The following is a 25791-nucleotide window of genomic DNA, read 5'->3' as shown; positions in this document are numbered from 1 at the left end:
GTTAGGAAATCCTTGATGGTTATGAGCAGAGCTGTTATTGCCCAAGGCACCACAGCTTGACTGGTATAAGACCATTCTCTCAGAGGGAACGTAAAACCTCAACTTAAAAATTGAATTATGAAAATGAAGGAATGAAAAGGATAGGCCTGCTTCGTGGAAGCGTCTATAAGTGTCTTTATGGAATTATGGAATGAATGGCCTTGTCCACACCATGTGAGAGGGACCCAAGACCAGTGTTTGTCATTGTGCCAAACCCCTGACTGATCTCACTGGGACTGCCTTTGTTTCTCTTTTTGTTCTCAGCTGCTGACTTGAATAGCAAAAAAAAAAACCTCAAGAGGAAATGCAAATGGTCAAGAGACCTAAGAGAAGATCTACCTCACTGGAGTTTGGGAAAGCAAATTCAAACAGCAATGACACCATTTTTCACCATCAGGTTGGCAAAAATTAAAACAAGATTGGCAACATCCAAATGCTGGCAAGGTGGTGAGGAAGTATCCTCTCTTCCGGTGTTGCTTGAGGGAGTGTGAATTGCTACAATGTTTGGGGACAGACTTCTGGTTGTATTTCTTAACAGTAAAAATACACATTTATTAACAATAAAAAAGCAATCCTATTTTGGGGACTTTATTCTACAGAAATAAAAGTGTCAGTACATAAGGATATATGGATAAGGATATTTACTGAACCCTTATTTATAGTAGGAAAAAACTGGAAACCACCCGAAGGTTCAGAAATAGGGGAATAATTGGATAAATTATGGCACAGGTGTTCTATGAAACACTATACAACGAATAAAAGATGGAGTTGGATCTAGATATATAGGCCTAGAAGTATATTTGTGATAAATTAAGTGAAAAAAAAAGCAGCTTGCAAAGTAATATATGTGACATGATCCCTTTTTCATAAAAAGTAAAAAAAAAAAATTCCCTTAGGAGTGTGTGTTTACATTGCATGATTTGGTATGAGCTTGTAGGAAGCAGAGTAAGGATTCATAACAATTTGGTTGAGTTTGGATAACTCAGTGGTAGAGAAAAGAGTGTTCCTTTTTCCTTGGCATACTCCTGTGTTGTTTAACTTGTTACAGCTAGCATTTTGTAACTTTTGTTATTTACAATAAGATAAATCTAATAAAGCTGAGGTTAAAGGGAAAAAAACCCCAGGTGATGTGATTGGGTGCCACTTTCCATTGTTCGAGGATGGCCAAGTGACTGTGCTTGTTATAATTTATTGATCACTGCCGATGGGGCTGTGCAATGTGCTAAGACCTCGCCCTGTGCGGTCACTCTGGGAGGTCAACCCACCGGGAGAAATGGGGGTCACAGGGCTTAAGTGACCTGCTCAAGGCTGCACAGCTAGTGCACCACAGAGCAGAGATGGGAACCCAGGTCTGTCTTACTCTGAAGCTGTATTCTTAACTCCTACAAAATACTCCCACCCTGCAGCTGTGGCGACTTCCTGTGGTCTTTCTAATAGGGTGGTTCCTCCTCTGGTTATATTTTTGCTTCCATTTTCTCTCTGCCATTACATTTGGTAACCATGAAAGGGAACTAAACCGTCATTCTCAGAATAAGACCTGAGACTTGTGCAGAGGGGCACGGTCTATTTCCTGCCTGGGCAGTTAGGCGTTTTCACAAATGGGGAAACTTGGTCATGAACAAGGATGCTTCTGACGAGCCCCCCACATGGGGAACTGGACTCAGAAGTACCTGGTGTCTTGCTGCTTCCTAGTCACCAGTATGGGTTTGGGTTGGTTTTGATCTTATCTCCTGAGGCTCTCCATCACCTCCCATTGCTTTCTCTATTAAAGACTCTGCAGATATTTATCAGTCATCTCCACAGTGCAGAGTCAAGGGTTTCTTTGCTAGAAATGACCTAGCATGGAGGATCACCCAGGTTGCCTTTTCACACAGGAGGAAACTGAGGCCCAGAACAGTCGGGAGGCTTGTCTAAGATAACAGGGCCGCTCAGTGGCACATCTGAGACTAGAACCTGGTTCCCTTGGGTCCTCATTCTGTACTTATGTTGCCAGGGCAATTGCACACTGCACTTCTGACCTTTTCTCTTCTACTCCGGGGCCTTGGCTTTGACAGTCAAGGAAATCTCCCCAGATGAAGTTTTTATCCCTTTTGCATTGTTTATTTGCTTTTTTGATTGATTATTCTGTTTTCAATTTTATTGATTGATTTGTGTTGTTTATAACTTATTGTATTGAATAGGTAATATATACATTTGGCTAAAAAAATGTAAACAGTACAGTGAAAAGTAATTTCTCTTCCCACTGTGACTCTGTATCCCCAGAGGCAACTGATATTACCATTGTCTCTGGTGCAACCTTCCGTGGATATCTCAATTAATAATCTCTTTTTGTGCTAATGATAGTTAGCACTCTCAGTACACATAGTGCTAACTCATTATTTTTAATGGCTGCATGGGATTAAATTATACTGTTAACTACTCCCCAAATAACGGGCATGTAAGTTGATTTCTACAAGCAGTACTATAGTTCACGTCCTTGCACTACAGGTCTTTATACATCTGTGCAAGTATCTCTGTAGGATAACCTCCTAGAAGTAGAATTGCTCGGTCAAAGGGAATGTCCATTATAAATTTTGATATTTTCCAAATTGACACCCAAAGCTGTGGTGCTAATTTATATTCCCACTGACAGAGTTCTGCTTCCCTTCACAGTTGCCTAAGCTTTTAAAATATTGTCAATATTTATTATGCTTTTTTTTTGTTTTTTGGCTGCACCACATGGCATGCGGGATCTTAGTTCCCCGACCAGGGATCGAACCCACGCCCCCTGCAGTGGAAGCTCAGAGTCTTAATGACTGGACCGTCAAGGAAGTCCCTTATTATGGTTTTAATTGCTGTTTTTCTTATGATGAGTGTCTTAGTCTGCTTGTTGGGCTGCTCTAACAAGTTACCATAGACCGGGTGGCTTAAACAAGAGAAATTTATTCCTCACAGTTCTGGAGGTTGGGAAGTCTAAGATCAAGGTGCCAGCCAATATGGTGCCTGGTAAGAACCCTTTTCCTGGTTCTGTCTTCACAGGGCAGGGGGGTTGGGGGGTGGGGCAAGGTGGGGAGAGAGTGAGATGGAGGGAGGTTAGGAGGGAGGGAGGGAGAGTGTTTGAAGGCTGGAAATCTTTCCTGTCTCTTCATACAAGGGCACTAATCCAATCATGAAGGCTATACCCTTGTGACCTAATTACCTGCCAAAGGCTCTATCTCCAAATACCATCACAATGGGAAAGTTACAGCGTATTAATTTTAGGGGGACACCAACATTCCGTCCATTGCAACAAGTGAGGTTGAACATCTTTTTATATATTTGAAAGCCATATGTCTTTCCTACTCTGTAAACTGTCCATGTCCTGTTCTCATTTTTCTAATATTAGGTTGCTTTGGGAGACTTTTAAAAAACTTACTGAAGAATGAGAATTTGGTGACCAGGTGTGTAAGATGATATCCTGGGATATAAACACACCTGGATATGATGGACCATCACACTGTCTGATTGCTCAGGCCGAAGTAACACCATGCATGTTGATAAAGTGGTTTGACTGTTTTTTCCTAAACATTTTCACCAACAAATCTTAATAGAAATGCACAAAATTGGCCTGAGGTCAGTGGGTCAGCAATTGGGACCCCTTTTTGACAGATTGAGAAATGAGGGTCAGAGAGTTGAACCATGGTGGTCAAGGTAACACAACAGGGGGTGCCAAAGTCATCTACAGGCCTCTGCTCACAGAGCCTTCTGGATTCAGGTTTGGGCTCTGGAGCCACATACACCTGGGTTTGAGCCACTCACTAACTGGAGAGTTTGGAGGTGTCACTGCACTTCTGAGCCTTGACTTACAGTCTAAGGATAATAACAGTATCTTCTTTATGTGACTGTTCTGAGGACTATGTGAAATAATGTAGGTACATTCGTTATAACAGTGTCGGTGGGTTATAACATAGTGTCAGCCATGATAATACTACACTTTATAACATGCTGCTCCTGGGTTTTGCTTTAGCAGTTACTTGTGGTAGTTCCAAAGCTCAATTCGCATGTCTAAGACTTCTTTCCTTTTATTACACTCCATCTTTCTGCTGTTTTCCCACTCTTCCTTTTTTTTAATCCAATCTACATGGCTCTTCCACGTTTGGGGGCTTATTAATGAAGTTATCTCCTCCCCACCTTTGCAGGGAGCACACGTCTTGAGGACTGGGAAAGAGCCTCCTTATACTGGCATTCCTTCGGACTCCCATGCCGTATGCTCAAGAAATGTTGGTTATTGACTGAATGGAGGCAGGAGGGAAGGTCTGCTCCCAACCAGCCCTAGTACAGTGTCTGGTAGTTTAAAAAAATAAATTAAAAAAAAAATATATATATATATATATATTCTGGCACAAAGCAAGAGATCAGGAAGCATTTATGCAAAGAATGAATGCATACACACAGTGCCTAGGAGTAAGGGCTCGAAAGGCATTTCTGTATTCACAGTAAGCGCTCCCTGGGTGAGGCTTATAAACCTTAACGCAAGACCTTAGCTGCGCTGTGCCTGGGTGCAGGGGTTCGAATCCCACCTCCTCTTCCCAGCTGTGCAACCTCGGGCAAGTGACTTAATCTCTCTGTGCTTCAGTTTTCTCATCTGCAAAACGCGGAGGACGGAGTGAGACCTCGAGGAGACACCCCCGAAGCACTTGGATCTTCTGCTTGGCCCACGGCGAGCCCTTGCCACCCAGCCGGCCGGGGCGGTCCGGGGCACAGGCAAGGGGCCCCGAGCCCTCCGCAGCCACCTCCACGGGCATTCCCGGGGCTCGCAGTCGCGCCCAGCGGAGGTCTGTGCACCCGAGGGGGCGGGGCGCGGGGCCGCCGGCCCGGCCGCTGCCCGCGCGCCCGCCCCAGAGCCGCGCCGCCTGCACTTCTTTCTCTCCCTCTTCGTCTCGGTCTCCGTCTCCCTCCCTCTCTCGGCCGGAGAATCCGGCCCCACTCGGCTCAGCAGCGCCTCCCGCGAGCCGCCGCAGCCGCCGCTCCGGCCCCTCCCCCGCCCCCTTCGTCCCCCCCCCCGCGCGGCCGGCGCCCGTCACGTGACGCAGCGCCAGCCAATGGCGGGCCGAGCCGCGGTCGGCGGCCGCCATTGCTGTCAGAGCGAGAGAGCCCCGGGAGGGAGGAGAAGCGAGGCTGACTGGGGAGGAGGGGGGGGTGGGGGAGGAAGAGGAAGGAGGGGACGTCGCTCGGCTGCCGGGGTCGCCCGCTGGCTTCGTCCGCACCCCCCCCTTCGCGAGTTCGCGCTCCGCGGCGGCGGCGGCTCCGAGGCGGCGGCGGCGACTCCGGGGCTCGCCTCCCCTCACGCGCCGGCGGGGGCCGAGGGGGAGTCGGTGGCTGGAGATAAACAAGGCGGCGGCGGCGGCGGCGGCGGCGGCGGCTGAGGAACAGGGAAGGCGGAGGCGGCGGCCGGCCCGCAGCGCCGGCCCGGGAGGCAGCGGCGGCCCTGAGAGGCGGGGAGGGCGCCGGGCCGCGCGGACAGCGCCCCCCGCCGCCGCTGGAGCCGCGGGAGCCGCCGCCGCCGCCCGAGCAGGAAGGAGCCGCGCGGTCGCCGCGGACCCCCCCGCCGGCCCGGGCCCGCCGCCCCCAGCGCGGCGTCGCCGCGGCGCCTCCCGCCCGCCCGCCGGCCCTCGCGCCCTCCACCGGCGGCGGCGGCGGCCCGGCCGCCCCGCGCTCCCCGGCGAGGCGCCGCCGCCCGGCCCGGCCTCGCCTCGGACGCCTCGCTCCGACATGCCCCGCTCTGGCGGCCGGGCTCGCGGAGGATCATGACTGCGGCAGCGAACTGGGTGGCGAACGGGGCGAGCCTGGAGGATTGTCACTCCAACCTCTTCTCGCTGGTGAGTAGTCGGGCTGCGGGGAGGGGGTTGTGTCGGGGGGGGGTCCCCGACCTCTGCCGCCGACCTCCGCCGCCGACCAACTTTCTCCTCCCGCCGCCGGGACTTCGCCCCTCCCTCGCCTCTCCCTGCCGTTCGCCTCTCGCCGATTCTCCCCCTTTTGGATCGTCTCTCCCTCGCCTTGGATCCCATCCAGTGTTTATTTGGCTCTTTAAAAATCATTTGTGAGCGCGGCGCTCGGCGTGGAATTTGCATGTGGAAGTCTCAAAGCTGCGGATTCTGGGTCGCACTTCGAACGCCCACCCTCTGTTGCAATCGCACTCCCCTTCCCCTCCCATTTCCCCCCTTTTCTTCCCTAAATGTGGAAGGCTTTGCCTTGTGATGCCCGCGCCTGCGATAAGCAGCTTTTTCCCCCTTGTGTCGGATCGGCTGCCCGCCCGCCCGCCTTTTGAATTTAAAAAAAATTCCATAATGACACCTGCAATTTCGCCCGAAAACAGTTGATTGAATGCGATTGTGTCAGTAAAGGACTCTTGCACCCGAAGCTCCCGGGATTGTAAACATCGACAGCCGTCTGCCTCTCGGGGCTTACTACGCTGGAGAGCCGTAAAGCCATTGCACCGAGCCGACGGAAGGTGGAGAAAGCTTTTTCTTCTTTCTCTCCTCCTGTGTCTTTTAAAAACTGTTTTCTCTCTCCTAACAACGAATCCACACACACACACAAAAGCAACAAGCTGGGCGGTTTGATAACATCGCTTTTATCTGCCTTCGCCTCTCTCGCGCTGTCTCTGTGATAATTGACAACTTTTCCTTCGGATTTGAATCGCCTGCCTTAATCTTGAAGCAGTTAGGGTGTCAATTGTTCTTCTGGAAGCCTGGCACCCGACGACGCCGTCTAGGTTCATCGAAATTAAAAATGCATAGGGCTCCAGCAACTCTTTCCTGGCGGTGGCAGTGACATTTGGTGGTAAATGCCATCTTTGCTTTTTATTGGGTCGTATTACCTAGCTCTGAAAACATTCACGTTGTTAAACCTGGCGTTTAGGCTAATAATTGCAGTGCGTGGTCTTTAAATATGTGCTTTGTGCATGAGTTACTGTATGTAGAGCTATGTGCCCGGGAGACTACGAATTTGTTTAAATATTGAGCAAAGATTTGTAAACAGATGTAGGGCAGTTATTTTTCAAGCGTAGAATATAATTGGAAAATTGGCTGAACGGTTTAATTTAGGCTTGAAAAAACCCAACTTAGTTTAAGTTGTGTACCCTTTTGGGGGGACTGGCTTTGGGGAACATGCATTTTGGAAATGTTTTCTGTAACCTCTGCTGTAGATAGAGCTTTATTTCCTCTTAATCCTTGTTTACACTGGATAAATAATTTAGTGTTCAAATTGTAATTAGTTACATTTAATTATGGGTAGCATAGATTTTTTTTTTCTTTGCGACTAGTGGAGAAATACAAATTCTTGCCAACTTTTCAAATGGAAGCTTTATTTTATTAAATGTATTTCATTATGCAGATAAAAAAAGTCAAAACGTGATTTTTACCTACAAAGACCGAGTGACATAGTATCTGTGCTTTGTGTACTAGGATCAGGTCATTTTTTTTTCCCAACATTTTTATTCGGATATTTAATCTTAAAATTCAGTTATAAGTTGCGATTCTTACTCTCCGTACTGTGATAATTTTCCCTTGATCTTTTGATATATGGGAATAAAACTCATTTTGTCTCCTGTTTTCTTCTCTCAGTCTATCATTTAGTATTAGTCAGATTCAGGGACTTCCATAGATTAGCAAACATATTGATTAAGGGGTATTTAAAAGGTTTTTGTTTGGCGGCTGGTGACCACGTTGACACTTTATCAGGGAATTAAAATAACCAAGTAGACCAATATTAGTGAGGAGAGATCCCCCAAATTACCATATATCATGCTGACTGGTAATGGCTTGTATATATGTGGCTAATTTATATACAGTATGTTTTGTAGACAAATGAAAATCCATGTGTAGCCAGTCTTTAGTATATATCATTTCTTCTACCTTTTTTCTTTTTCTTTTTTTTTTTTTTTTAAAGCTTAAGTAAGGATGATAATGTTGATAGAGATAAAGATGTTTAAGATTCTTTTGTAGAAACAATTTGTGGGAGCGGACTCTGTGCTTTATGACTGACTAAAGGTTTGTGCTTTGGGTATTTCTCTCCTAAACCTCTTTAAACCAGGAATTGATTTTTGGATATACTTTTTTTTTTTTTTAAACAGAATTGCTCTTTAGGTAGCAACTTTGAAATGCAGAAATGCATGGGTTGATTTTTTTAAAGGACTATAGAATGTCTACATTCTCTTTTAGGTGGAGGGTGGATTGGTGCTAATTAAAAAAATTACGAATGGGTTAAAGAACTGCTGATATTGTAAATTTTTCTCATTCCAAATTGAGCATTTTCTTGTAAATTAGATATAGTAGCAACCTGGAATATCAAAAATATGTTGCCTGAAGTACATTGTATAGAATAATTCCAAAGGAGATAAAATCATTACCCGTTCAAAATAAAGCATGTATTATAAGAACCCTTGGTGCTTTATAATGGCATGTATTTTTCTTTTTGGCCTGCAGTTTTTTTGAGCAGAGAAAAGTATTGCTTATAGAGAATTTACCTAGATACTCATATTAATGTAGATTGAAATGTAAGCTAGAGATTATAAAGTTCTGTAACACAGTAATGACCCACCCACTTTCTGTTACCTTGAGGTGTTCATATGGCTTAGCAAAAGTTGATTTGTGCAGTCAGATGCCTTAAGGTTTTTGTCAGTCCTTTACTTATTTTGCTTTCTGATATTTCTGCTGCATGGCATCACATTTCCCAAATTCTTTGTCACCCCCTGCCCCCTTTTCCTAACATGTGAAAGATGCCATTGTGTATATATGATATGGGTCATTGTATGTGTTTCTTATTCTTACAGTTGTGAAATTTGTAGCTACTGCATTAAATGCATGCCTGGCTGTGCCTTTGTGACTCAAAACTGTTTTCTCATGCTGTCCATCACATTTCCGGGAGACTCTTGTTATATATTCACACAGTTATAATTCAGTTAAGTGTGTTAAATCTGCCCTTTTGGAAAGTGTACCAGTGCACCCTATGGTATGTCAACTCACTCTTGTGGAAAGACATATTATAATTTCCAGATGTAAGTATATCTTTAGTTTTGTTTCTTTACTTTTGTTTCTCAGTCGAGGTGATATGGAGAAAAGTGATTTTGTGTCCTTTAACTAGATTTAAGTATATATTCTTTGACACACAGCAGTCTAATTCTTAGTTATGTGTGCTCCACATTCATGTTGTTTTATTTGCTTAGCATCTTCCGGACTATGGGGTAGTTGGGGGATGGTATCATTCTTCCTTCCTCAATTGAAACACACATTAGTACATAATTCCTATTAAGGACCACTCATTCTATATTTGAAGATTTTAAGGTAATCTGTTGTTGACCTGCTTTCTTTTTTCTGAGGAGATTTATTATATTTTTTGCAGAGAAGGAAGATAGTTGTAAATATAGAAACTTTGAGATCTATTCTTTTGAGTTAGAACCAGATGGGGAGGACTATCAGTTGAAAATGAGGAAGAAGGAATGATTAATCTTCTCAAGTGCCAGTAAATATACAGGGTATTTTTTCATCCCAATTTCCAATTTTAGTATTTACACGTAAAGCATCTTTTTTTCATGATGGTTCATTTTGTTTAATGAAAATGTTTATAATTTGCTAATGTATGTTTTCTGTTCAGTGTTTTGTTGTTAGTAGCACATGGTGTTGCAGTATTTATATATTTTTAATAGCAATAATAGCTACCCAGTAATAATTGCCATATTAACCTCCAATTGCTAGTAAATATTTTTAAGTACATAATAGACAGCAATTTAAGGCATAGTGTAGCAGTTTACTGGACCGTTTTAAAGAGCCATTTGTACGTGTGATGAGTTCATAATTTTAAAGAGAAAATAATGTACCTAAGACTTGTATGCTGCAAAATATGTCTGTGTTATTGCTTGAAGTGCTCATTGAGAGGAAGTTAGGTTGGGGCTGTTTCTTTGTGAGAATAAAGGCAGGGGAGGGGTGCCTTAGGACAATGAGTGTTGAGTTTATGCCAGGTGCTTATGTAGTTTAGCACTTTCTTTGGAATATTTTGGCATTTTTTTTTCATGATTGTGTTAGGTATTTGGAGAAAAAAATCTCTTAAGGCATTCTTTTAATTAACATTAAGTTATAGTAGTGGATTATATTAATTAGGTTTGGAAAGATTGATTCATCTTTTTTGTTCACTGGCTAATTTAGCCTAGTTAATTGTGAGTTAATTGTATTCATCAAACACTTTCAAAGGTCTCCTCTGCTCTTGAGATTAATAAGAAAGATACTGTCACCAGTTTATATTATATTCTCTTTATCATATATTTGCAAAAGATAGGCATATTCTATAGTTATATTTGTTAAATTATTTAAAATTGAGGTGAAATTCAGTGTAAATAGTAATAAGATTGTTTATGTGGATTTTTTTTTTAATGAACAGTTAATTCAGCTCTTCCTCAAAGTTTGATTCAAAGGTAGACTAGATATTTTTCTTTTTTTTGGCCATGCCGCCTGGCTTGCGGGATCTTAGTTCCCTGAACAGGGGTCGAACCCGTGCCCTGGCAGAGAGTCCTTACCACTGGACTGCCAGGGAATTCGCAGGCTAGATATTTTTCTGAATGGTTTCACTTATTTTCAGTAGAAGAAAATAATAATCTCCTCCTCTGAAATAGTAGTAGAAGGTACTGATTTGTTGTTGTTTTTTCTGAAAGAGGGTGATGTATTTCACAGAAGTTAGCTAGTGAGAGAGATTAGACAAAGTTTATAAGAATTAGTAATATGGTTGAATATTAGGTGTTGTTACTGAGCTGTGCATTGCAGCCGTTTATTAGAAATGGAGAAAAAGGATTTCTGTGACATTTCTTTTAGTGTCACTTATTTAAAATGTATTGTGTGCTAATCTGCTTTACAAACCGTGTGTGTTGTAGCCACCAGAATTCCTATTTTGTCATTGTATAAACATTGCTATTTCGAGAAATTACATTTAATGCATTGCAAAGTGAGATAATTAGGTAGATAGCCTAAAAATGTGCTGTGGGAATAGTTAAAAAAAAAAATTTGCACTCACATTTATTTCATAGGACTTGCTTAGAGATTTGGAGTCAATGAATCAATATTTGTAGTGTGTGTAGGAATTTCAGACTTTTCTTCCCACTTGAATCATTTAACAACTTTCTGATCCTGTTCAGATAATTTCCTTTTATAGTATAAGCTTTCATTGTTTGTTCGAAAGATTTGAAGGTGTTAGCTTTGTTCTGTTGGGGGAATTCACTTCATTACATAGGGGAGATGATTTTCCATTAATCTTGGTAAATATTAACATAAATGAGGAATTGTAAATTCACGTTCATTTGCATGAATGAAATATATATGCTTGCCCAATTTTTGTTTAGTATAAAGTCACTTATGTACATCAGTATAGTTTTCTATCTTTGCTTTAGCTGATACAAAAATAGTTTTAAATGCTTTTAAAATGTTATGGTTGGTGTTTATTTCAGAGGTAGCTCCCCATCCTACTACAGTGTTTTGTTACTTAATTTTTGAAATCGTTGGATTCTGTCCTCATAAATTGGCTATCATAGTCTTCTTTTAGGAACTTCTGTTTTACTTGCATTTATATTAGCATGTTTTAGTTATGTTTGTTGGAGTAGAGTTGCTTTCCTTTTTTAAGCTGATAAAATGTCTTTTAGAGTGCATTTGGATTCTAGTCAAGAAAGATGAAGTTTTTTCGTTAATTTCTAGGTGAGAATTAGAAGAATCAATGGTGTCCAAGGGAGAATGTTTATGTCACTGGCATTTTCATACTCTATAGTTTATTATGTATATTTCTGAGTGTTTATTTTCTCATTCCAGATGAATTGTGGTAGAAACTTATTAAAACCGTATTTCTACTACTGTGAAACAGCACAGAGCCCTGGTTGACAGCTTTCTGCATTTTGTACTTTTTCCAGTACAGTGAAATTCCATTACTGTTAAAGGAACCTCCTGACTTGATTATTTTAAAATTTCATTTGTGCCTTTATTTTACATTGTTTAGATTTGTAACTTAAAAAAATGAAAAGGGGAAGATAAAGAGAATTAGGTAGGTTTGCAGGTAAATATTTTTTCTCAGTCTTGACTAGATTTCTTTACTGTAATAATTAATTCTTAATTTGTATTAAGTCACCACATTAATTGGATATATTTAAGACATTTGATACTAAAATTAAATTTGAGGAAGTGATTCGTTTCAAATAAAATATGTAATTGTGCATAGAATTCTTTATGATATTGAGTGGAAATTTTAAAGATTGATCATGTAAAAGGTATTAAATTGCATGAAAACTGTGGTCCCCCTCCCCCCCAAGATCATTGATACATTTCTGAGGAAGTATTTTTGCATAAGACACATAAAGCTTCCTCATATAGTTCCACTGTCCATCAGCGCTTAATTTGAGAGGTAATAAGGTATTCAAAAGTATAATTGGTGTGAAAAAACATTTTGTGTTGGTAATTCTCATGATTGAATGTTAATGTCCTAAAGAGAAATAAGGAAGAACATACATATATCCAACTCAGGAACCAGCTCCTAGTTTTTTTGCACGTGTATATGTCTGGCATAATCCTACTCATCTTTTAAGGAGGTCAAATGTCACCTCCTCTGTGAAGATTTCCTAGACTCCCACAGATAGAACTTGTCACTCTTGTTCCTTCCGTGTACGTCCTTCTATCTACCTCTGATAATCATATGAGCTTCTGTAGGGCTATGACCCTAAGTCATCTTTCCATTCTCTTCACAGTTAAGTGCTAATTAACTCTTTGTTAAATGAACGAATGACTGGACAACTATTATCTTCACCACCTTGTTCCCTAAGGGATTTCTCATTGCCCATTTAGGTCCTGATCACAGTATGTTATTTATTATTATTTTAAACATTTATTTAGCTGTTTAGCTCTGGGTTCTGAATATACATTATCTAGGCTGTATGTACTGTGGCTTGGTAATATTTTAGATGAGTTCTAGAAAATCTTTATTAAGAATTCCAGCTGATCAAGGGAGACATGCTTATACCTCAAAGGAATAGGAATTCAGTTAGTATTTAGGTTTTGTCTAATGTGGTAGGCAACCTATAGATTTTGGAACCTGTTGGAGATTTTGTTGGGGGCTTGATCCAGAATTCCTTCATTTCCATTCTCTAAGCCATATAAGAGGGCTTTTTGTCAACCTTCAGTTATAAGATTACTTTGCATGAGCTCAGTAAAATGGGTAGTAAACCGGTCGGTAATAGGGAAAGTTGAGTGGTATTCAAACTTTTTTTTTTTTTTCTACTAGTGACTAGATCTCCTTGCTTGCATAATGGTTTTGTGCCTCAGTTCCTCCTATAAACTTGAAGGAAATATGGAGGTCAGGAGGTGTGAAAAATCATTTTGAGTATCTTTTAAGAAAAGTATTTTGGATGACTAGATAATGTTTGTTAATAGGAAGAGACTTCTGGCAAATTACAACTGAAATTATAGAGTAGCCCTAGGCAGTTAACCAGGAAGTTGGAATGGCAAAATTACTTATTTTAAGTATGGCAGCTATATTGTATTTGTGCTTTTTTGGCGGGAGCAGAAGATTAAATTGTTCTTCTGTTTTTCTTCGTAAATAAGCCATCTTTAGATGTTAACAACTTTTCACTAGTTTATATGATTCTCAGTTGTGTGGTGTCTTTAATAAGCTAGGTGATTCTGCTGTATCAGCCCTGAGCTCTGACTGGCTGAGACTGGAGATTGAACCGTGGCTCTTATTTAGTAGTTTAAGCTATTAATTCCTTGGCAGCTCTGGAGTGCTCTTTGAACTTTAAATAGCAGTGCTATTAACATTTTGAGAGTTGTCTCAGGGAATGTCAGAAATAGTACTTAATAAATATCTTTTTCTTTTTAAAGACTAAATCATGTTTTAGTTTGACACACATGTCACAACCCTTACTTTGTTTTGAACAAAGTATATATCCTCAGCTACCAGCCAGTTTCTATTTTCCATTTAATAATGTGGCAACATCTAAAAATATTGTTTAGACTTTGTTGAAGGAAGGAAGGTCCCTCCCCCATCTGTAGTTTTTGTCTTAGTCATGTCGAATATGAATAGTGTCCTAAGTTTTTATACAAAGTGTAGAATTTTACATGTAGGTGGTTTTCAGCATTCTAAATATCAGAAAAAGTTAATTTGTATGTAAGTTTGCTTTCACATAAAAACCTACCCTTAATTCTGTTGCTACAAATGATGGTTTGCCTATTGTATTGTACTTAATTACTTGTGTTGTAGAACTTGAATGCTATTTATGGGAGCATTTTTATGGGAAAGCTTAGGATATTAGGAGTACCTTTCCTCTGAGTAGTTTGCTGGCAATCAGAGTAGGCGCTCCCTAAAACCCATCTTAGCTGCTGCAGGCAGTGGGAGTGAGGATGACCCAGACTCTAGGCCACTTCAAGGCCTAGGAGAGGGTTGCTGTCGGAAAGAGAGGCTTGAAGAGGGTGTCGAGAGGTGAGGGCGGTTCCTTCCCAATGGGAAGAACAGCAATTTTGGAGCAAGGATTGAAGCCGATTTTCCCATCCCTACCTGAAGGTATCCGCTGCTCTGCTGCTTCCTATTTACTGATATACTTTTATTAAAATGTAGGGAATAGTGATAGGTTCTGTGATGTCATCAGGAAAAGGTTTTGTATTTCTTTGCCCTTTAGCTCTTCCCTTTCCTCTTTCACTCACCCCTAGAGAAAAACTTTCTACTTGCTATTTTGTGTGGTAAATGAGGACTTAACGAGCCTCAGTGAAGTGAAAAGGGAATTGGGGGTGAGACTGGATGGTGTAACCAATAAATTAGTATTTAGGTATTAATTTTTTGTATGTTATGCTTGAGAAATTTAGGACAATATATATTCATTTTCCAGTCATGTACATACATGAGAAATGATTGAAATCGGGCTTGGGCTTACAAAAGGGCTAAGGGTCTGATATGTAGGATAAAGACCTACATATACTATTTAGTTTTTAAGATTGTAGATGGTAAGTGCAGAGGGAAAGCAGCATGGACAGATAGCATAGTAACTCAGCCAGAAAAACTCAGAAGAGGAGTTTTAAACTGGATCTTGAAGGAATGGATGGATATGGCTTGCTAGAGGGGAATGCAAAGGATATTCTTTGGAAGCTCAGTTGACAGCTCTGGGTCTGTCCTTGAGAATATTTCCTGAAGTGGTATATAGGAGAGCACTTCTAATTTATGGTCTTGCTTCTTGGTTTCCTTTTAAAAAACAGTACAGAAACTTATTGAAATCTGGTTTTTGTTAGGTGGAAAATTTCAAGTGTGGGCAGGCTGATTTAGGTTAAGAAATGGTGATGTTAAAATAATCAGTTTTCTAAAATAATTTGGTTCTGAACTTTAAAAAAAACAGTGCTATATTACACAAAATGCTAATGACTAAAGTGACAAATATTTCAGAAACTGGACAGACGTGAATCTTAAATGAGCAGATGGGATATGAAACTAAAAGCGGGAGATAATCCAAGACAGTATAGAAACTATTATGAGAAATGAATTGAGGAAAAACAAGTGTGTTAAATGGTATTATATTTACTAATATGTTTAACAGCTCTTCTAGGATTGCTCTCTTACATAGACAAATTGGAATTGTTGAACTGTGTAACCTATCATTTAAAAAATTTCGTTCATTTAAAACAAATTAGATTTTGATCCAGAATTACTTCTCATGAAGCCTAGACATTTAAGTCATGAATATATATGTTAATGTGCTTTCAGTAGGCAATATAATTTGCTTTATCTGACTTAAAAATTAAAAAAAATTAATAATCATAATTTTCAAAGACAACTGTGGTGGACCTTGAAGGGGAGAGGTTAGGAGTGAAAGATGAGGAAGTTTGCTGTTTGGGCAGCTTGGTACTTAGTTGAAATCATTACATATGACTGTTGAGGGTAGAATCTGGATTACAGTGGCTTGCAGAATGAATGAATGGTACACTTTTCAGTTGAAGGAGGTTGATATGAGGCAAGCAGTGATGTGGGAGTGGGGAAGGTAAGAGATTGAAAGGTAGATGAAGGAAATTTTTCAGAAGGCAAGAGCCTCATTTGTGTTTATACATTAGTAGCAACAGTAGTGGAGAGATGGAAAGAAAGATGAAAGATATAAGAAAAGTTGATAATTGATGAAACAATCTGGCTGGAAATGGTATTAGGAACCCAGGTGATGGGGTTAGCACTGGAAAAGAGCAAGACACCTGTGAGAAATAAGGTGTGAGCATATAAGAAATGAATAAGTGTGGACAATCTCAGTTGTAGCTTGAGTGCTTTTTAAATTCACAGATTAAAGATATTGAGCTTGAGCCTGAATAAACACTTAAAACATTTTTTAGCTAAAAAATGTGCATTTTACTTGATGTGCTTGTTACTATTAACCATTTTTGTTTTTATTTTCCTTTAATGGTTGTTTTAAGTAGGTCAAATGTCACCTCCTTCGGTTGTACACTTCACAGTTATGAAACTGATTTTGAGCTAGTCACACCAGAACAGGTACACATCTGCCCAAATGAGAAGCCTTTTTCAAAATAAGCCCCCTTGAAATGAATCAGATATTGATGCCATTGTAATATTTTTTTGGTCCTTTTCCTATGGAATTTCTTTTAGAGACAGTTTAGTCAGCCACCCCAGAAAGTCTTATAAATTTTAAAGTATACTTCTTTGGTCAGTGTCTTTTCTTCTCTCTTCTCTTAGTTCTGCTTTCTGCTCTAAATTGTTGCTTAAGTCAGCAATTTAGTGCCTTCTGATAGGGGTCTTACGGGTGATGAGCAAAAATCCTGGGAAGAACTCTACTTTTGGATATACAGTTGACCCTTGAACAACATGGGTTTAAACTGCATGGGTCCATTTATACTCGGGTTTATTTCGATAAATAAATACTACAGTACTATGCGATCTGCAGTTGATTGAGTTCGTGGATAAGGAGGGCTGACTGTAAAGTTACATGTGGATTTTCAACTCTGCGGGGTGGGCAGTTCAAGCGCCAACTCTGTTGGCATGTATACATTATGCATGTGTGCCAAGAGTTCCAGCCTTGCTTGTACGATTGCCTCCCAGGTTCTTTGTCTAGTGCTTCAGTGTGCTTTGTTTCAGTGGAGGTAGATTTAGTGGCCCATTGATTGGTAAGACTAGATATTGGGACAGATTAAGTGGGGGTGGCATTTTTGCTTTCTGGGGATCAAAGCAAATTATCATAAGAGGAGGAATAGAATTGTAAGTTGTGCCCTGTCTGTGTCTGTCTAGCAAACGTTAGATATCCTCCTGAGGTTCATTTTTGGCTAGACTGAAGTAATTAAAAAGAAGAGCCTTGGGATAAATAAATTGAGATAATTTCTTAAGGTTTTAACAGAAAGTTTGGTCTGTGAGACCAAAGTACTTACCTTTTCCCACTTAGCGTTGCTTTACTCATTTGAGACTGCCTAGGAAGTCATCCAGCGTCCCATACATGTTCCTTCAGCAGCTTCTTCCACAGGCGAAGATCAGCACTCATACGTATTCAGGATTTTAATTTCTCATGGTCTGCCTTAATATTCAGTGTTAGGGGAGGTGCAGAGGATGTTTTACCTATAGCAGGCATGCCTATATTATTTAGATTGAGTTGCAATGGCAAGTATGATTTTCTGCTTTTGAATTCAATGAGGTTTTTCTCAATAATGGTTTTCATGTTACATAGATGATTTTATTTATAATTCCTTTTCTTCTTAAAATACTTTTTCACATTAAAAAATGGGAGTTGAAATCCTGTCAGAAAGTGTGGCAATATAATCCTAGAGCTATAGATATTTTAGGAAAATTTACTTAAATGATAATTATGCTAAGTAAATAATAGGCACTTTTAAATTGTACAGATTTATTTAACACCTGAACAGTCTAACATTTAGAATTTATACCAGAGCATAAATCTACATCATAGCTACTAAAGACCATAAATATTTACCTTCTGAAATATAAATCCTAAAGTCTAAGTTACTAAAAACATTTTTCAAAGTATATTCGTTTACATACAGAGTGTACAGAGTGTAATCATCTGCATGGATTGAATCAAGTGTCGTGATCCCAAATGACTAAATTCTTTAGTTGTCTATAAATTACTTGAGATATGTGTGAAAATAATATTTTGTTGCTGTTTGGTGCTATCATGGTGAAACTGAGCTTTGTAACCCAGACAGATGGTGCTATTCTTGAGTCTGTCTGCAAGATCCTATAACATTTAATTAAACAGAATGATTCTCATGAGAACCCATACTTAGATATGTGTAAGCTAATAAACTGTCTTCTTTAGTAAATTTTATAAATTTGATTTGAAAAAGAAGTATTTACTTGTTCTTAGGAAACTTTTCTAATGACTGTGTTAGGATGAGTAGTCTGGTTTGGTAGTTGATATGGTAAACTCAAAGAATAGTCTAGATGGAAAACAAATGGGATTCACTAAGGTAGGTGCTTATCTCCTACAGTAACTTTGATTTTGTTGTCAAACTTTCTCATATGGTAGATGTGATACACTGTTAAGAACTCCAAGAGCTGACTTTAACAATTTCCAGAAAACTGTGAGAAATTTGGCAATATATGTTAACATTCATTTTAGAAAATAACTATTGATTTAAAATCCTTGTGATCTACCTTACATTTTAATATTAGAATTGAAAATAGAAACAGCTCAATCCAGTTTTAATACATTAGGTGGATAGAACTTTATTTAGCTGTTTTGTAGAAGTTTGAGTTTGGAGGTAATAGTATATGGTTGAGATGAATAAATTTATCAGTTACCTAAATAATTACATAAATAATACATTAATAAGTCGTACAATATTTCTAGATATCCTTGGAAATTATTCTTGTATTAAATTTACTTATTTTTATTTAATGCTTAGTCTTTAATAGACAGGAGACAAGCCTGAAAGGTGATGTTTGACGCCAGATTGGATGACATGAAGGAGCTGGAAGTTTATTCTGTATGCACAGGGGAATGCCTGGAGGCTTTTGAGGAGGATAATGACCTGATAAGATTTATGTTTCAGAGAGAAAACCGACGTGGGCTCTGTGTAGTGTTGGTTGTAATAGTGGAGAAACCAAAGGCAGAGAGAAGGCTCTTAGAATAGTCTAGATCTGAGAAATTATGCAGGGCCAGTAGGAATAGAGAGAAAGAAATGGGTTCAAGTAGTATTTTGGAGGTAGAATTTGACAGGACTTGGTTACCAATATTGTATGTCATAGGAGAGGAATCAAATGGCAAACAGATATTCTTGGTTTTATAACATTTGCTTTCTCGTTTATACAAAACAAAGAAGAACTGTTGACAACATCCATGAGCTATAGTTGTTAGCAGAAGACCTACACTTTGATCATAGGCATATATGAAAGTATTCACTGAGCCTGGGTTCTTGCTATTAAATTAAGCCTTGTGGAACTCAAAAGTTTTAAAATTAACTACGGACAAGAGCTGGGGGCAGAAAGACAAGAGATAGTGAAAAGAAAGTAAAAACAAACATTAGCCTATGTAATCTGCCTATTTTCAGAAAAGGTTTGAGGCAGTGGGAACAAGATTTTATTCCTAAATTGAGAATAAGATTTATGAGAAAGGAGGGGTGGATTAAAAAGTTGGGGAAGAAAGGAGAAGGCAAGACTGGTGGGGTAGGTGCAGAGGTGTGGGTTGTGAGTGGTGGTGGTTGTAGGTGGGAATCAAGAATATTTTGGTAGGGGAAGAGCCCTTGAATTTTTGATTATCAGAAATGGGCATGGAGAAACTCTGATAGAAAGAAAGAAAATAGAGGGGGGAGTGCCCTAACAGCAATTGGCTCTATCAGCGTTTGTTCCATAGAGCCTCTGCTTTTAATAGTGGTAAGCTCACAACATCGTGGATGAGCCTCGGAAACACAATGTAGAGACCAACAGCTGACTACCGGCTCATAAGGAATGCAGTAGAGGTCAGAACAACTCTCCACTGTATATTCCCTTGTAATAATAAAGACGTTGAATTAAACCAAAAAAAAAAAAAAAGTGGTAAGCTCAGAAAGCAGATTGCATTCTCCCTCTGTAAATCTGCTTTGAGTTATTTTCACTTAGTTTTTTTTTTTAATTTAATTAAATTAATTAATTTATGTATTTTTGGCTTTGTTGGGTCTTCGTTTCTGTGCAAGGGCTTTCTCTAGTTGCGGCGAGCGGGGGCCACTCTTCATCGCGGTGCGCGGGCCTCTCTCACTATCGCGGCCTCTCTTGTTGGGGAGCACAGGCTCCAGACGCGCAGGCTCAGTAGGTGTGGCTCACGGGCCTAGTTGCTCCGTGGCATGTGGGATCTTCCCAGACCGGGGCACGAACCCGTGTCCCCTGCATTGGCAGGCAGACTCTCAACCACTGCGCCACCAGGGAAGCCCTCACTTAGTTTTTTATTTAAAGGTTTTTTTTCTATCAATTTCATATTAGTGATATTTTTGGTAGGAGGATGAAATAGACTTTTACCCCTATTTTTCTTCTTGCCTTTGTGGAAATTGCCGGTTTTTAGGAATTGGCATAGTGGATAGAATAGAGAGGACATTTGTAAAGACCACAAAACAGTGTGTATCTTTGGTGCTATTCTTCATTCTCATTCTGGGTTCCTTTAAATTTTCATTCCTATCATTCTATTCTCTGTTCCCTCAGCACTTAGCTTTCTGATTGGACAATATTTTTATAGATACTGAGAGTGTAATTGTTATGCCGTATCAGATTTCTGCCTCGCATATTGGGAAAACTTTTCCCTTCCTCTCTCCCTCTCTGCCCATCCTTCCATACCCCCTTTCCTTTTTCAGCACATTCCTGGACTCCCTGTGCTCTGGAGCTTTCCCTACCCTGCTGCACTTTTACTTGGCAGCACCAGTTCTCAGTTAAGAGCTAAAATGTACATATGCACTTCAGAACCTTTTGATGTAATCTTCTTGCTGTGGTGGGGATCCTCTCCAGTTGTTTTGAGTGCACTTACTGGCACAGCATGTGCTATCCATTGTCAGTTGGCTGTAATTCATTCAGCCTTCCCATGTGGGTAGATTTTTCACTTGGCTACCCTGAAGGTGGAGAGTTGGCTTTCTTGCAGTTGTCATTTTTCTTTAATTTCTCTCCAAGTGAGGTCATAGTAATGAAAAACAAAATATTTCCAAGAAATAAAACTTCCAAGAAATTAAAACTACATATAAAAAAATTACACATAATCCAGGCACTCCATTAGATCATATAAATTCCAGCTCTTCCTGTTAATGTGCACATTTTTTGGTAAGTAGATGTAATCACAGGGTAAATATAGTTCTTTATTCAGCTGTATGCCTAACATATTTTCCATGTGGTCACCATTTTCATAATTATAATTTTTAAGAGAAAAGTACTTTATAAATTTAATTAATTTTATAATTTATAATTTAATAATCCAATATTGTTAATATTGGAGGATCTGACATAAAACATGAAGGTTCTCCTCCCCCATATAGAGGTAACTACCGGTAGTTTAATTTTTATCATTCCAGATTTGTTTTTTTTTTAATATGTTTGTGTGCCTATACAATGCAGTTTCAAAATTGTTTTCATTAGATAATAGTGTGTATAAATCATACATAAGGTAGAAACAATCATGATACAGTGAACACCCATGTACCTAATACTCAGAGTAAGAAAAAGAACATTTTAGCATTTGTGAAGTCCTTATGATATCTTTCCTTTCCATTCTCTTTCCTCTCCTTTCAGAGGTAACTATTCTGGATTTTATGTATATCATCTTCTATTTTTTAAAAAAGGTTTTAATCACGTGTATTTAGTGTGTGTATGTATATATATACATATATATATAATTTTGGTTTTTGGAACTTTTTATAAATGAACTATATTCCTCTGCAACTTGCTTTTTTAATTATTATGTTCCAACAATGTGCAATTATAATTCACTCTTACACCACAGTTTATGCATATTGCATATGCATATTGATGATGGACATATTTGTAGTTAAAAAAATTACAGGTAGGGGCTAATTCTCCAACGTTTCCTGCAACATGCTTTTTCTGCTTAGCATTTAAAACTATTAGTCATAAAATCAGTCTCAAAATATTTTTAAGTCAGTAAATTTAGATATACTTCACTCTTTTTTATTATTATTATTTTTAAACAGTTGTATCCTGTTTCACAGGACGGGGTGTACTATTGTTTATTTAACCATCAACTGTGAGAAACATTAAGATTCATTTTTTTTCTGTAACAGTACAGTTACGCATTTTGATAGTTATAACCATAAATTCCTTAAAAAGATTGACAGTTTACATTTCTGTGGGCAATATATAAATGCCCAATTCTTCTATCCTTGCCTATTGTGAAACTTACTCATTTTAATTGTTTATACTCTGAGCAAAGAAAATCTCAGTATTAAAATTTTCAGTTTCTTTATTCCTAATAAGGTTATGAGCATCTTTTCATACAAACGGACATACATATTTTGTGAGTTTTATTTTTCAAAAGCATTTGATCTCTAAAAAGCCTTTTGTTTTCTTTTTCTATTTAAAATTTCCAACCATTCACTAGCAAGAGTCTTTATTTCAAGTCAGATCTTTACATGTTATACACATTCTCATCTCAGAGATTTTGCTCTTTCTAAGAGTACTTACTGAATGCCTGTAATTGCTTAACTGCTTGCCAGCTACATAAGTTTTCTCATCAAGATCCTGATGAGATAGGTACTACTGTTCCCATTTTTCAGATAAGAAAACTGAAGCAAGAGTTTAAAGTACTTGCCCTGGGTCACACAGCCAGCCAGTGATGGAGCCCAGTCACTGACTTCAGCGCCCGAACGCTTAACCAGTGCATTGTATTGTGTTCTCTTCTTTCTTTTCTTGTCTGAATCCTTTAGAGCTTCTGTGAAGCTCCTCCTAACTATTCCAAACATTATTGGTCTCTTTCTTTTCTGAGCCTTTTAAAAATTAACAGTGTAGACCATATAATTTAGCATAAGCATGAAGGTAGAAATCACTGGAGCATATAGATTTGCCTGAGATTAATGGAGTGATAATACAGTTTACATTTTTAAAAAGTTTCATCAGATTAATGGAGTAATAAGGCAGCTTAAAATTTCTTCCCACGGATAAGCAGATTTTTCTCTCCTGGACTACTTTATTCCAAATAGAGAAACCAGATGGAAAATGAAAAATTAAGATAGTTTATTTTGATCAATGACTGGGCAAGATAAAAACCTCGGTAATAGTCTCAGAAAAATTCATCACCTCACTAAATGTCTTTTAGTTTTTTAAAAATAAAAAGCCAGTTGCTGAAATGCTCATCAGAAATGATTTATTGGGGCTTCCCTGGTGGCGCAGTGGTTGAGAATCTGCCTGCCAATGCAGGGGACACGGGTTCGAGCCCTGGTCTGGGAAGATCCCATATGCCGTGGAGCGACTAGGCCCGTGAGCCACAATTGCTGAGCCTGCGCGTCTGGAGCCTGTGCTCCCCAACAAGAGAGGCCGCGATAGTGAGAGGCCCGCGCACCGCGATGAAGAGTGGACCCCACTTGCCACAACTAGAGGAAGCCCTCGCACAGAAACGAAGATCCAACACAACCATAAATTAATTAATTAATTAAAAAAAAAAGAAAAATAAATGATTTATTATGGTAACATAATCATGTGCTTATTAAAAAGTAGACAAATAGCTTAAAAAAGATAGAAATTTCTTTTTTGCATACACGCAAGCTGGAGGCAGCATTTCAGAACTGGTTTGGTTACTTCTCAGTAATCAAGGGACCCAGGTTCATTCTTTATTATTCCATTATCTCTAGTTTATCACAAGTAGCATATTGTCCAAGATGGCTGCTCAAACTCTATAATCATCATGGTGGCATTCTAGATAGAAGGCGGAGGAAATGTAGGAACGCCACACCCCTCCTTTTAAAGGAAACTTCTCGAAAGTTCCTTACAACACATCTGGCCATGCTTAACCTCAGGGAAGCTGGGAAATGTAGTTCTTCAAGTGAGCACATTGTTATCCCCAGCAGTGTAGAGTGTATGTTACTGTGGAGGAAGGAGCCGTTCATGTTTGGGTCGGCAGCCAACAACGTCTGCTATACTGAGAAAGTAATATAAATTTGTGTTTATAGTCTGTTATTGCAGTTGGGTAAGAAATCATCCCAACTTCACTAATGAACTTCATTAAATAGTTCAGTTCCCAGAAATTTCACGAGTTCTCTTTTAGTTAAGGTTAATAAATATAAATCATTAACCAGTGTTATGATGTAGTTAGGCATGAAAATAATTTTTTCGAAAATATCTTTCTAAGAGAGATTCACAGTTACCTTGGAGATACAGAAGATGGTTACTTTGGCTATATTAAAAATAGATTTTTTTTCTTTGAGAGATTTTTTTTTTTACATGGATTCTTCCATTAATACATAAATTTTTGATGATCTTTATTGAGGTATAGTTTACATACAATAAAATGTTACCCTGTTTAAGCAAGTGCAGTTTTATGAGTTTTGACTAATGTGTAGTCTGTGAAACCACCTCCCACCTCCAGGCAACCACTGATCTGCTGTTACTGTAGACTCATTTTGCCTTTTCTAGAATATTTTATAAATGGAATCATATGTATATAGTCTTCTTTGTCTGGCTTCATGTAGGTAATTCCTTTTTAGTGCTAAGTTTTAGTCCCTTGTATTGATAAACCACAGTTTGCTTATCCATTCATTTATTAATGATTATGAACTTTCATGTACTGGTTTTTATGTGGGGCATATGATTTTATTTCTGTAAACAACCAGGAGTGCCCTTGCTGAATCATGTGGGAAACACAGATTTCACTTTGTAAAGTACTGCTCAACTTTAAAAAGATGATTGTACCGTTTTACATTCCAGCCAGCTATATATGAGTTCTAATTGCTATTCCAGGGTAGCAAAGATTTCCTTTTATGATTTCTTCCAGAAGTATCACAGTGTTCATTATTAGGTTTAGGTCTGTGATTAAGTGATCCATTTTGAGTTTTTTTTTTGTGTGGTGTGAGGTAAGGGTTGAAGTTCTTTTTGCATGTGGGATATCTAGTTATTCCTACATCATTTGTTGAAAAGACTATGTTTTTCCTATCACTGTCAAAAATCAATTGAATGTATTGAATGTATGTGTGTAGTGCGGCTTGTGGGATCTTAGTTCCTCTACCAGGGATCGAATCTGGGCCCTCCGTAATGAAAGTGCAGAGTCCTAACCACTCCGCCAGGAAATTCTGCCAGGAAATTCCCTGTATTCTGTTCCTTTGATCTACATGCCTCTTCTGCCACTACCACACTGTCATGATTACTGAAACCTTACAGTTTATCTTAAAGTCAGGGTAAATTCCCAACTTTGTTCTTTTTCAAAATTGTTTTTGCTCTCCTGGGTACTTTGCATTTTAATATAAGTTTTAGAGTCAACCTGTCAATTTGTTAAAAAAAACAAAAAACAAACAAAAGAAAACAACCTGCAGGGATTTGATTGTGGTCTTGTTGAATCCATAGATCAATATGCGGAGAATTGATAGGTTAACAATTTTAGGTATTCTAAGCCGTAAACATGTTCTGGCTCTCCGTTTCTTTAAGTCTTTAAATTTCTCTGAACATTGTTTATAGTTTTTGGTGTACAGGTCTGCAACATGTGTTATCAGATTTATCCCTGAGTAGTCCATGTTTTTCAATGCTCTTATAAGTGGCATTGCTTTTAAATATTATTTTTAAATTGTTCACTGTTAATATGTAGAATATAATTAACTTTTGTATATTTATTTT

The 25791-nt window shown here is 39.1% G+C and overlaps 1 protein-coding gene across 4 annotated transcripts in view; it reads left to right on the top strand.

The window, feature by feature from the left end:
* The first annotated feature begins 5656 nt into the window (after positions 1-5656).
* Positions 5657-25791, top strand: part of MED13L (mediator complex subunit 13L) — a 313009-nt gene continuing 292874 nt past the window's right edge. For all 4 annotated transcript variants that reach the window (XM_082416714.1, XM_082416716.1, XM_082416713.1 and 1 more), the window contains exon 1: positions 5657-5876. In XM_082416714.1, the coding sequence (XP_082272840.1) occupies positions 5805-5876 (72 nt within the window). In that variant the 5' untranslated portion in view covers positions 5657-5804. The remainder of the gene's footprint in view (positions 5877-25791) is intronic.

Source organism: Balaenoptera physalus (genome assembly GCF_965194825.1).
Source record: "Balaenoptera physalus genome assembly, chromosome: 12".
NCBI classification, from domain to species: domain Eukaryota; kingdom Metazoa; phylum Chordata; class Mammalia; order Artiodactyla; family Balaenopteridae; genus Balaenoptera; species Balaenoptera physalus.
Note: the sequence above shows the minus strand (reverse complement) of the source record. Positions and strands in the feature narration are given on the sequence as shown.